Below are 13,939 nucleotides of genomic sequence, written 5' to 3' on the forward strand. Positions count from 1 at the left end.
GTCATTTGTTATGGATGGCATTGCATGCGAAAATTATCTACAGTAATTCCATTTGAGGGTGGACATTTTCCCCCTTCCCTCTTTTCCATGAATCACTCAGAATGGCTTCCAATCCAACTGGGAAAGAAAATTAAACGACCTTGACAACTCGACGCTGCAGATGCCCAGGGTGTCTCCGACGTACCTGCCTTGTCTGTGGCAGCAGATGCGCCTTTTTCTATCATGTGAGTAAGTTTAAGATGCATCTTATTCAGTGTAATAATTTTTGCAGTTTACTTTCACAGCGCCACCCCTTAATTGGTAAATTAATACTTAATCTGGTGTCTGTTAAGATTAGGAGGAGCAGTTGCGCTGTCCTTTCACCTGCCTTTGTGTGACATCCAGCGGCTGGATGGGTCAATCACAGCCTCCCCTTCCCGGCAAAAGGTGTATAAAAGGCTCGCAGCTCTGCTGGGACACGAGGGAAGGAAACACATTGGATATTGGTGCCAACAGAGCAGTTGCTCAGTTTCGGTGTGACAATAAGCAGGTGGCTGAAGCAGTACGTTCAAGGGAGGCTGTCACAGGTACCTGCGTGTGTAATTCATTGCAGCCCGTACAGCTCGCTCTCACTCCTCCCTCCGTGTCCCCCCGGGCACCGGGAAGTGAATAAACCGTGTATTGCCCCAGTCAGAAATGAGTAATTTCTGCTTTCCTGCATTTAGCTGTTGACTGCAGCACATGTCAACACTCTCATCAATTTTGTCATGACTGAGACAGGAGTTAAATTTTGATTAAAACCTTTGAAATATCAAAAATGACCAAATACAATAAGACTGACTACGTCACATAACATTGAATTGGGCTTCTGAAAAGTTGTTTAAATGGAAAGATCTAGAACTCCAGTCTTGTGTTTGAAATAACTGCCTGAAATTAAAGTAATTGGTGGCAGCTGTGCAAAGTATTTTCTTTGCCATCATCGTAAAGACAATGACTCGCCAGCAGCACCGCTCTCAACATCCGCAGGACTTTATTCCTGCCCTTTCCTTCAGGATTCCGTGCAGGTAACGAATTAGTAACCCTTTTGTTTATTGCACACTCATATAAAAATCACAGGTATCCCAGAACCTTTTTTGCACTCTGCTATTATAAATAGCATCTATTAATACTGAAAAGGAAAAAGAACATAAAAGTTTCTCTGCTTTTCCAGTCTGCAGGGTCCATGAACCTGCCTAATAAATCTAGCTAATTGCTTGTGTGTGCAGATTTTTTATACCGCAAAAGGAAAAATACAGTATTTTTTAAAAAATAGATTTTTAATCTCATAAAACTTAACAGGCAAATTGAGCATTGATCTCTAGCGTCTGAAATTACTTTAAAATTGTGTTTTCAAGCTGATTGAATTTCAGGATCAATATTTATTACTGGTGAGCTATTAAAAGGATGTACAAGTATTATTTTTGCCAGTAAATTTCCTGCTAAGACAGATAAATCAGAGGCGCGCAGAAAAAAGGCGGTGCAGGCCCGGGCACTGTGTAGGAGGCAGAGGATACCCGCAGGCAGGAGAGCAGCAGCTGTGCTCCATTCTTGGACACAAAGTCCTCGCAGTCACGAGGTTCGTGCAGGATCGGTTTTTTCACGCTGGGTTTTGCTGACTATGGAGTCACTTAGTCAACGATAATAACCAGAATAAAAGTCCTCTCCTAAGGTTAGACTAGTTCTGTGCTAATCTATGGCCAGGAAAAGCAAGTCAGAATTGTACCCAGAAGAAAACAAAGATCAGATATACGAAAATGCCCTTGCTGAGATCCAGTCCTTTGAGCTGCCGCTTGGAACCACCTTAAGGTATGCATCCTTTGGATAATATTATACTGTTCATGACGGGTTTGTTCCATTCTTCTACCTGCTCTTTAGTCGGCCCACTAGATTAGAAACTTTTTTCAGGGTTTTCCTGACCCTGAAATCTACAGGAAAATTGAACGTAATTTTAGTGTGATTGGCCTTAAATGAAAAAATACAAACCAAGGTCACCTACTCAGCTCCTTCTTTTCACCAGGACACAGCTATCTGTTAGTGAAGGCTGGCTGCAGGTTCTCTGCGAAGAAAGAAATTACTCTTAGACATGAAAACAAGGGGAAAATTGCTCTTTTGTGTGGCAGTGGTTTTAGTTTGATGTTAATAGCTACATTTTTAAAGAATTAATTGCTGCTTATTCTAAGATTTTTAATAAATTCAGCCTCTCAATCACTAAAACCACAACTACTTAAGGTTTTACTGTTGATATTCCGAAATGTCTGAAAATTTTATTATTTTTTTCATTTGCAGCTTATAGAAACTGTTTAATGGTAAAAGTGCAACTGAAAAAAAATTTCCTCTGCATATTTGTCCCTAGAAAAAAGTAATACACACACCATTATGATGTTATGTGTTTAAGTATATTGTCAGTATCTGCAGCAGAGTGTTAAAAATAGCCTGCCTGGCCCCGCAGGCATCAGGTTGCAGTGACTATCAGTCTAAAGAAAGAAAATTTCATTTACCCTGGAAAATGTATGTGTCAATCTATCAGTTCAGTAGTTTGGTGATGGAAAGAAAGAGGAACATGGAAAGACTGTGACTGCATTTGAGTGATTTCTTGGAGGAAATGCTACTGCAGCGGTAGCCTGTAGGACTTTTCCTGTTTTCCTTCTGCAGCGTGCGCTTTGTAGGTACTTGTCTGCATTTGGAATAGTCCTCCTTGATTTAGTAGGTGCCATCAATAACTTCATCTGAATCAACACCGAATACGACAGAACCACAAGCGCAGACACGGTGTGCACAGCGTTCAGTGCTATTCATTAACCAGCTGCAGCGGGGCAGGAGAAGCCCGGGGTGATGGCAGTGAGGAGGGAAGGTGTCGTGGCTGGCTGGTGCCTACACCTTGATGAGTTCACAGCCACAAACCGCTGCCAGCCCCTCGCTGGAGAAGCGGCCACCCATTGCCCTGAAGTTTCACGTTTCGGGCCTATTTCTTGACAGTGGCTTCCCGCTTGGGTGCAGAACGCAGGTGTATCCTGTCTCCTGAGCATGCAAAACCCAAGGACTAGCTCATCTTTGGCCACAAACCACAAAGTGTATAATTCAAATAGAAAACGGGCTATTCCTCCTTCATTTGCCGTGCGGGCGCTGGAGGGCACGAGGAAGCACCATGCCAGGTTCTAGTGAAACGCAGCCAAGCCCATGCACAAAAAGGTGCGCTCTTCGGTTGTCCTGTTTTTCACCCCGATTCCCCAGTTTTCTGTCCCCCGCAGGAGGGCGAGACCCCTGCGGCCACCTGGCCCCAGAGACCCCCCCCGGGCCGGGGCCGCCACGGCCCGACCGGCGGCAGAGGTTAAAAGCAAAAAAAAAAAAAAAAAAAAAAAATACAATTTTTAAAAAAACACCCCAAGAAACAAAACAGAACCAGCCCGGACGAAAAGGTCGGGTTTGTCTCTACTGGGCAACAGCGCCCGGAGCCGCCCGGGGGACGGAGGGGCTTTGCCGGGCTCCCTGGCCGCCCGCGGCACAGCCCAGCCCCTCACAAGGGGCGAACCGGGCGGCCGCGGCCCGGTGCCACCCGCTCCCCCCGGCCACCCTCCGCGGCGGGAAGCCCTCCCCGGCGGCTCCCGCTGCCCCCCCGCCCTGCTCCGCGGCCGCCTCCGCCCTCGGTCCCTCCCCGGCGCCTCCCGCAGCGGCGCGGCCGCCGGGTCCCTCCCATCCAAGATGGCGGAGAGTCTCCCGGAGCATGATCGGATCCTGCAGGAGATCGAGAGCACCGACACGGCCTGCGTGGGACCCACCCTGAGGTGAGGGGCGGCGGGGGCCGCGGCGCCGACGGCGGGACAGGGTCTCCCCGCCCCGCCGGGCCCGCTCGCCCGCCCGGGGAGCCTCGGCGCGGCCCGGCCCGGCCCGACCCGGCCGCGCTTTCTGACAGCTCCTCCCCAGAGACAGCGCGGGGCCGCCCGCAGCGCCGCCGGCCGGAGCCGCCGCTCTGGGCCCGGAGCGAGGGGCAGCGGTCAGGCCTCCGCGGGGCGTCGCGCCCTCGGGCCCTGTAGGGGCGCCGCGCCCCGGCCGCCCGCGGGGTGGTGGGGGGAGAAGGGGCAGATAGCGGGGCCGGGCCGGCCGCGGGCGGCTGTCACCCCCGGGCCGGCGGTGCTGACAGAGAAGGGGGCCGAGCGGAGGCTGCGGCCGTACCCCCGGCCCCGGGCTGGCCTCCCTCTGCCATTGTCTGTCGGGGACGCGGGGCGATGCCCGGGTTCCGCCGGGGTTGGGCCCGCCCCGAGCCGCTGCCGGCCCCGCCGTCGCCCGGGCGGGGCGGGCTCCTGTCCGGTCTCCCGGGCTGCGCCCGTGCCCCCGGGTTCTGGCTGGGCACGGGCCGGCACCGTGCTGTGGGTGGGTTTGCCCCCGTGACTGCGGGGCTCCTGCCCGCAGCCTGTGCTGGTGCGGCCTGAAAGCTGCGCGGTGGGTTCCTGCTGGAGATGTGATGGCGTTCAGAGTATTTTTGAAATGATGTGACTCTAGGGGCTTTTTTTTTTCCCTTTTCCCTCCAATTCTACATACTGCCAAATGGCGTAGCCTGCGTGTGGAAGAAAAGGTTTTGCTTAATCTTTCGTGCTAGAGAGAAGCGTGTGGGTGCCCTTCAGTTTGAGTGGGGGAGAGAAGGGCAGGGCCTGGAGGGGGTGGCTTGGGGTACGGAGGAACGGGGATCTTCGTCCCGGAGCTCTGCTGATGCTTCCTTGCCTAGAGACGTCTGAAGCACGAACAGTAGCCAAACTGTGAATTTGCACGATATCTCTTTGGGAAGATGCATAGAGCCTGTGTGCAGGGAGCTGGAAAGGGCGGTTTGTGTGGTTGGAACGCGGGGTACCGGGATGGGGAACCCGGTGCCGAGAGCTGATGGAAGAGAGGTGTACGTTGCACGTGCAGTGGGTCGCTTAGCACCTCGCAGCAGATGATTTTGTAGTTGTCTGCTTATGTCTGCAGCGGGTCCTCCCATTTGTGCGAGGCTGGGGCTAATCAGTCCCCAAAGAGCCCAGATGGGGAGCGTGGTGGGGTGGCCCAGACATCATGCGGGGACTGCTTGTGGGGTCAGCCTGCTCTTGGAGGCCGGCTCGGAGCAAACTGTGCTCTGATCTCCCCTTGCTGTTGTTTAAACCCAGCCAGTGTTGGGAGTACAGCGTGGAGGTGTCGAAGCTGAGCGTTGCAAGGAGCTTCACCTCTGAGGATGTGTGAGCTCAGGTTGAGAGAAGGTAGCTGAGATGCTTTCAGACTTGAGTTGTCCCTGGGGGCAGCTCAGCCGTGTTTCAGCTAACAAGCCTAGGCAGGTTGGAGCTGATGTCTGCCAAAAATGCACCAAAACAAAAATCTTAGCTACAAAATAATAAATATAATTGCAGTTTCGCTGCTATCTGCAGTATAGAGCTTCTGTCAGAGGAAACTATGTAAAGGACACACAGAGAATCGGGCCGCACGGCATGTTGGAGACCACAGGTGTGGATGGGGAGGGATGTAAAAGGGGGAAGGGACAATATAGAACATTTAAAATGTGTCAAAGTTTTTATAAATATGAACATTTAGTTTCTTAAACTCTTTGCATGTTCCTGTCCTTCCTTTTTCCATTTGTATCTCATCTATCTTATCTACCTTGTTATTTTACTGACTGTTCAGAAGGAGAGTTTTGCATTGCTGACTTCCAAAATTTTTAGAAAAGAAGCGCACGTTGGTCTGATTTAACCTTTAGCGTTCATTTACAAATAAAATTTAAAAAAAAGAGGCTGAAGAATGGTTACACCTCACTGAATGTTTTGAAAGAAGCCCGGCCAATGTCACAGAAATACGCTGTTACTTTATAAGAAGAGCAGCATTTAAAATCAAAACTATAGCTGCCTGTTTGGCTATGCCTGTTAAAATTTGTGAATTGCTGTGTGGAACTAGAAGTCTAAAATCCCGTCTAATTTCAAGATCTATTTCAATGAACAAAAGCGTGGAAGTAAAATAGAACATTATTTTCTGCACGAGATCTAGGTTTTACTTGCTGAACAGTATAAATCAAAGAAATGAGTTGAGCAATTCTACATGCAGTTGCATAAGGCCACAGCATAAAACCATCCATCAGTTTCCAGCTGTGGAAGCCGTTCGTGCCAGTTGTCTCATGTAATGACTGAAATTACATTAATTTCATTATGTGAAATGGAATATTTTTGTAATCTGTGGTCTGTAATGCTGGGAAAATATTTATAGCATCATGACATGAAATAACGTACCGACATACCTACTTCAGTAGCAGCACACGAGGAAGGGCTTGAGGTGAGCGGTTCAGGTAAGAAGCATGAGGTCATGCTACATGCCGAAGACTGTGGGGTGCACAAGATCTAACTTATCCTGAATTGCTCATATCAAGATCTTAATATCTTCCTTATGCATCCATGCTTCACAAAGGAAGTATAATTTTTTTTTATTCCGTGGAATCTACGTACTTGGACTGTCCGTAGATTCCATGGAAACCCGTTTATGCTCTTGCTCAGTGTTTTGTTTGCTGGTTTGATGCCTCTGCTGGGGTGCTGGTTCCTGCCCTGCGGGGAGAGCGGCAGCACTCGTGCTTATGGTATAAAGAACAATAGCGTATATTGATATGGAATGGGTTTGTGTCTAATTTACAGGTAAGGAACAACATACAGGCTGACCCTGCAGGTGATTTTCTAGTACTGAGATCCACCCATGTACAGGGATGTGAAACGCAGGTCCTTTGTAGGAGGAATCAAGGTACAGCTGGAACAATTGGGTGTATTTACTATTTAAGGGAGTAAGTTAGCTCCTAAAGGTTGCTCTGCATCTCAAGAAATATAAAATGAAGAGATTGTATTTGATTAAATTAATTTGTAAAGTATTTGATAAAATTAATTTTCTTTTAAAATTTAAGTGGATGAATTTATTGATTTAAAATTGCTGGTATTTAATGTGCACCTCTAAATTTAGTGACACAGACTGAATCATTATAAAGGAGCCTTAAATCAACTGTATAAGGTGCCTTTCATTAAACGGGCAGACTGTGTATATAGCAGGCCAGGATTATTTTTTTTTTCAGCAGACTGTGTAACTTAATCAACATCTTTCCAGCTTTAATGGCTAACTAAATGGGATTAATGACAACACCTGTTAAAGGCTCGTCACTCTCACCTTCTTATATAGTGTGTTAATATCTTATAATTCATGTCATACACGTACTGTTGGGCTTTGCAAAACCAGGGAGAGTTGTCATCGCATTTATAATCTTTATAAAGGAAAAGGAAAAAGACGAAAAGAAAGAAATGCGATTCCCATATCCATCTCAAAATAAATGAATTAACTCTGAAACCCTCACTGGGAAATGTATTGTGTGAGCACGTGGAAGACTTTTCCTGAACACTTCATCTCATGAGCTTTGCCTTGCCGAGTCCGTGGTGCTCTGTGCTCCCCCTGCACAGCCTGTTGGAGGAGTACCTCCATGCCCACCACCAGTTGACTAAACAACTAGTACAAAACTAAAAAAAAATTTAAAAATCACGGGGGAGTCAATGCTGGCAGTTCTGTAGCGCAGGTGAAGCTGATGAGGAGGTGCTGTGTCTGTTGGTGTGTCTCTAGGTGGGGTGTACTCTGTGGCTTTCACCCACAGTCGCAGCCTAGAAAGTGCTCCTAAAAGTCAGTGTAAAAATGCTTTTAAGCAACTTCTCTGTTCCTCCGCTCGTGAAATCTGTCATCACCAAGCTGTTGCCTTGTAGATGTTAGAGCATCTTCTGGGGTGCTGTTAAGTTGTGCCTGCCATGAAGCTTCTTTGCAGCATTGTTAGCAGGCTCCTTATGAAGAGGTCTCACTGGCACGTTGTCTCTGGCTGCGGGAGTCACGCCAAGCGCCGTTGGGCTGATGCATTTCTGTCGGATGCTCAATACGTGCAGTGCCCTTACACTTGCCCAGGACGGCATCGCGCTGGTGAAGGTGGCACCGAGCCACCCCCCTGCAAAGCAAAGTCACTTCTGTGTGGTGCTGCTTTTGTCTCATCTAGGTCGGACGGGGTTTGGAGTAAGGATGTAGATTTGCTGTAAGCCTCATAAATGAGTATGGGACACGTGATAGAAGCTACCGATAACTGTTCATCCTGAGCTTCTGTCCTTGTGCTGCAAAAAACTGAAGGTAAAAGGCACACTTCAGTGAGGCAGGAATAAATGGAGGAAGCGAAGGCAGCAACAGTGGTCCAAGCAAGACTGTTTGGTCCTTTGCTGATCAAGGTTTCCAAGAAAATTCAGAGGTGGAACTATGGAGTGAGAGACTAATTCTGTTGCTTTTACTGAGTTGTGGTACACTTTGCAACTGCAGATGCTCTGCCCAGACTGGGGGGCCATGATTTGTCATTTTGAGATATTCTTGTATCTGCTGGGGGGGCCTGTCCAAAGCCCAAGTGAACAAAGTGCCTAAAATACCCTTTGGAATACGACAGGATGCTCTGATGCCTCGATGTAACGTGTTTTACTGAAAGTGCACACTATTGTTACTAGCCAGCATGATTTAGTTGTATGATTCAGTATCTTCAAGCATAACAGATAGTGAGCAATGGCACAGGCGGTGTGAGTGGCTTCCGTGGATGGGGGACGACGGTTCGACATTAACATGGTCACAGGCTGGGAACGTTTTCCTGAGCGCTCGCCTCTGGGCTGCTGGACTCCGTGATGTGGTTACCCAACAACAAAATGTGGTTGCCCTCATTTTTGCCCTGTGGTCTCAGTTGTCAGGTATGATTGCGTAAAAGCATTTTTCTGTGTTTCCATTGTTTTGGTTTTGGAACGTGAGCCAGCAATTCGCATTTTTACCTATAGCTTAGTCTTGTTTTAAATATAGAGCAAATGTAAGAGGACTCTTGAGATCGTCAACGAATGCCTTGAATCAGAATTGAAATGTTTTGATCATGTATTTAAATTTCAAATAGTATGATAATGCTTTACAATATTGTAAGCTATTTTTATGGTTTGAAAATCAGTACTCTCTGTCTTCATTATTGGTCTGTCTTCAAGCCCTGCTCAGTTTTCAAGTTAATGTGTTGCATTTCTGGTTCCCTTTCAGACTGAAGTTAAAAAGTAGCCCAAAGGAACTAGAAGTTCCCTGTGTGTTAGCTGTGGTCTCTTTTGGATCAGGTCACAGAGTGTACTGTGATGTGTATTTGTGTATCAGTTTATCTTTGTTATAACAGCTAACTCCTGTTTTGCAGCTGGGTTGCTACAGAGTGAGGAGAATGGCCTGGTCCCTGAGACGTGTATCCTGAAAAACCAGAGGCTGGGCTGGAGAGGCGGTTGCAGGTTTTGCTACCTGGTGCAGGATTTTATGATGTTCTGAGTATTTAGGCAACAGCCAGACAAAGCACCTGTCTCTGTGAGCAGGTCTATCTCCATGTACATTGCTATGAAGGAGCAATATTTTTTAATTGCTAGGTCATTCCACAGAGTCAAAACAGCATACGAAGAGTGCGTGCTGTAGACTGATTAATCTGGCATTTATATATTCAGCAGCAGAACTGCAGTTCTGATTTTTCTGTAGCCTAGCCTGAAACTTCAGGCATATTTGCCATTGGTGGCAAAAAGTATTTTAGAAGGTGGTGAGGATTCGCTTCCATTGCTGCAAGTTTCAACGTAGTACTTTTATAAAGCCTGAAACCTTGTGGATATTCGTATCTGCACTGCATTTTTCTTGTCTGCAAAAAATCTTTAGGTTCGATGCTGATTAAGTTTGTCATGAAATATGTGTCTGCAAATCAGGTTATCTTGATCTTTTTAAGTGTTCACGCATCAGCTTCTGACTCAGTTCTTGCAGTGTTTTCCAAATGGGCAAGTGCCAAGTGAAGCTTTAACCCAACTAATAACCTGTGTGAAGAATACTTCTGAAATAGCTCTCTCCAATTTCACAAGGATTACCAAAGAGCTTGAAATTGTTCCCCTGTTTAGGAAAGATGTTTCAAAATACATTAAAGCTTTTAAAATAGAGGGATCATCTGCCGAGAGACCCAGAATAGTGTACTTGATAGGTGGTTCGTGCAGTTTGTGTCATTGTGTCTCACCTACATTTACCCTTTTCATCATGCAAATGGCTTATTCGCTGTTACATCAGTCAAATTCAGGAAACTCAGTTGTTATTCATGTCATTTCTTCATTGATTTATACCTCAAGCTGATTTTATTTAGTGTCTGTTGACCCAGATTTTGGACCTGCCATATGCATAGGAAATGCGTAATTTTTCATCCTTCTCAAATGCCAGTCACGTGGTACTTTCTTGCAGATTTTTGGGGAAGCCGACAGCATACACTGTACTCAAGCTTTCTGTGCACGCTGCTGAGCCATTGCTCCCAGACTTTGCCGTTTCCTCAGTACAGGTGTCTGCCTGAGGAGCCTCAGCATAATCCAGTTAAACATCAGCCTGGCTTTGACCTCTAAGCGCTAGAGCATTTGCACATACAAGGCTGAAATTACGGCAACTGCAGTTAAGCGAGTTCTGTCATGTTGCGTTTTGTGGGTTATACTACTAAAGTGAGCTCATAAAAATCTATGAGGATTGGTATTTCTAAAATAACGCTTCTAAGATAATGCCAGGAATGGGTTTGCAAATAGGAAACTATTTCTATGGGTTGTAGTGAACTACCAGGTACTGACTCATTCAAAAACATCACCCTAGCTTTGCAACAGCGTCAGGTAATCACATCAGATTTTATCTTGCTGAAGGGCTTGCTGTGGCTAGTTACAAAATCCAGCTGCTGCCAGTCTTTCTGGCTATTCCCTGGTGATGGTTGAAATGCCCAAACCAAATCCCTGTCACCACAGACCTTGGTGTAACAGTGACATGTGTTCAGTTAGATGCTCAGCTTACGGTGTGCTCAGCGGTGCCTCTCTTCCTCGGCTGTGTCTGCAGGATCATTTGTGTGCCTGACAAACTGTGTCCCGTGTCCCCTGCAGGCAGGAGTTCATGATCTCTGCTGGAGCCCTTCCTGCACCTCAGCCTGTCCCAGCAACACCAAACCAGCAGGGACTGGATCGCCCACGGAGGTGTTACAAGGAAAGAAGCAGGTTTTAGAGGGCATCAGACTTGGGGTTTGAGAGAGAGGACCTCAAAGATGTCAGTGAACAGTTCTGCGCTAGGGACCTGTTTTGTTATCACATGAGAAAGGTGTTCAGGTGTCACTGCTGTGAGTGGGGTTTTCACTATGTCTCCGAGAAAGTAACTTGCTTGTGAAACTGCAGCGAGTGTAACTTGCAATTCTCCCATGAACCGGGGTAATACAAAATTAATAACGCATATACTGCAGTGTGTGTACCTGGAGGGTACTTATGAGACATTGTAACTTCAAAAAGAAGCGTTTAAACTTTCAGCGTCAGGTTCGTTCTGAGCTTTCTGCTCAGCGTACGGGTGTTGCTGCTGTCGGCTGTTCCCCGGGGAATGTCACAGCCTGCACACCTCCTCCGGCGCGGAGCCACCGAGGGATCTCTGCCCCCCTGATTTCAGCCGGGCAGCTTTCTCTTCGCAGTCCATTTCAACATAAAAGTAACACAATTGGTATTGTTTTGTACTGTATGTTGGTTCTGTTTTGTTTCACAAACTTAGGAAAAGGTAACCGGGCAGCTGGTGCCTGCCGCCGCCTCTAGGAACGGGGAGTTCCGGTGCCGTGCTGCAGCGTCACCCGCACCTGAGGCATCAATGGATTTTCTGCTGCTTAGCTTGTTTATCGAGCAGGGAGAGGACTGGAGTGAGGTAACAGAGAGTAGTGGAAGTCAATTGCTTCAACACTGTTAATTGCTTCCCAACAGAGAAAAACACTGTGAGTTAGTTTTAGTTGGACTTTTGAATTAAAACCAGACTTTTTTGAAAGTCATCTTTGATTCTCTTCAGTCATCCTGGGAGATGTGCATGTGCAAAGGATATATAGTACAGGCTGTTGATTTGCATGAGAAAAATACACTGCTTTCTATGTATAGGTTTTGTGAGTTCATAGAGGTAACAAAAATTAATCACACAGAATTATCGGAAAATATATGCTTTGGTTATGTGTTTGCAGAGGAATTTGACACGTCAAAGAATTATTTGGTTTGATTTGTATTGAACAGAATACACCTTAATCCAATTGGCTTTGTAACTTTTTAATTATTGGATATTTTATTTAACCCAAAACTTCTTGATTTCTAAAATAATATATTTACATATTTTAGTGTTGGTATTCAAAGCCTATTGAAATAAGTAACTTAGATATTTGTGACATTAAATGTTCTGTTCTACTTTCATATGTCTGGTGAAGACTCTACAGAAACAATTGGTACGTATTTATCTTGAAGATTATGTCTAAAGTGCCCCAGATAAAGAAGACAGATTAGCTATAGGTTTTAATAGATGACTAATTATTTCTGGGACATGTGTAATAGAAATCTGATCAAATCTTTAAGAAGAACTTAGAAACTCACAATTTCATTTATAGGTGAGTCCATTGCTCATGAAATGGAACAATTTATGTTACAGTCTGTGGAAATGTTAAGGGAAGATAAGAATATTGCTATATGGACTTCATTTTCTTATTTTATTTTCTGTGAAATGACATAGGTTCCAACTATGTCTGCTGTATCCATTCAGGTACGCGAGACGGCCAAACTGGGCAGTTTGTAACATGGCGATAGATATTTTCGTGATACCAAAGTGACTGAAGCTGGTGTTTTCTTTGCTGTCTTTTTAGCTACTATTACAAACAAATTTAAAAAAAAAAAAAAAAGCAGTGCAGCACTTGTTTTTCAGTTTCTTGCTTCATACACCAGTAAGTCGCACAAAGGCTCGGCAGGAAGAGGCATCTCCTTGGTCAGCAGTGTGAAAACAGGAAGGAGGAAGCCGGTTGCAAATCTGGGTTTGCTGATTATCCGCTCCCATGTTGCTGCAGGGATGCCCACGAGCATTGCCGGTGCGGTCCATCGCCAGTCCATCGCTGGTCCACGCTTATCCATCGCCAGTTGCAAATGTGGGTTTGCTGATTATCTGCTCTGGCGTTGCTGCAGGGATGCCCACGAGCATCGCTGGCACGGTCCATCGCTGGCCCGGCAGGGACAGTGGCCGTTGTCGTTCCAGGGCAGGGACCCGGCTCATCGGAAGCAATGGTCACTGACAAGCCCTGCTCAGCCCTTTCCTGCGCATAGAAACAGGATGCTATTAGTGAGAACAATTCACAGAAACGGCACATCCAGGAAAACTGGGCACAGAAAGCGTAACAGCTAAATCAGAACGAATAAAATCTTTTCTGTGATTCAGCCGTAGCTCGAGTTGTATGTTGTTCTGGCACGTAATGCAGTCTTTTCAGTGGGGGGCTGAGATGGAATCATGAATAAGGACGGCAGAGCTGGACCCCAGGTAGCGCCTGGCATAGAAAGGTTTTAAGAAATGTGCTTATTACCGTAACTCCAGTTGAATTACAGGAAACACCTGGACGTTATTTTATAAAGCCTTTTAGGGTGTATGCAGAAACCTATATGAAATTACTCCATGGAAAAATCCTGACAAAGTTTGCAGTTTGTGTAAACAGAAAATATCTTTGTGTATTGTAAGACAAAGGAAGTTTCTGCAGTGTTTCCTGTGAAAAGGCAACTTAAATGGAGTGTTTGATAGAGTGTCGTGGTTAGGGATGGTGGCAGTCACAATGACAGGTCTTTTTTAAAGGCAGAGTCTTAATTTGCATGGTCAGTTTTTTGTGCTTGCATTGATCTCACTGAGCTCATTGTACAAATTTGAATTGAAAATATTAGTTTATAACTTCAATCTCTTTTTTCTTTAATCAAATGAGAAATGGAGGGAGAGAACAAACAGTTTCTTCACTTGAGACTTGGTTTGTTTGTGTGTGTGTTTTAAATATTACTTCGAAAAATGGGATGAAAATTGTATTCTTTTTTTTTTTTGTGATCTGGTT

The 13,939-nt window shown here is 45.9% G+C and overlaps 1 protein-coding gene across 3 annotated transcripts in view; it reads left to right on the plus strand.

Annotated features, from left to right (window-relative positions):
• The first annotated feature begins 1,602 nt into the window (after positions 1-1,602).
• Positions 1,603-13,939, plus strand: part of EXOC6 (exocyst complex component 6) — an 82,876-nt gene continuing 70,539 nt past the window's right edge. For 2 of the 3 annotated variants that reach the window (XM_074155194.1, XM_074155193.1), the window contains exon 1: positions 3,706-3,800. In XM_074155194.1, the coding sequence (XP_074011295.1) occupies positions 3,718-3,800 (83 nt within the window). In that variant the 5' untranslated portion in view covers positions 3,706-3,717. Of the gene's footprint in view, positions 1,825-3,705; positions 3,801-13,939 lie in introns of those variants that run through there. The other variant, XM_074155192.1, reaches the window with a different exon arrangement.

This window comes from Numenius arquata, chromosome 10, assembly GCF_964106895.1.
Source record: "Numenius arquata chromosome 10, bNumArq3.hap1.1, whole genome shotgun sequence".
In the NCBI taxonomy this organism is placed as follows: domain Eukaryota; kingdom Metazoa; phylum Chordata; class Aves; order Charadriiformes; family Scolopacidae; genus Numenius; species Numenius arquata.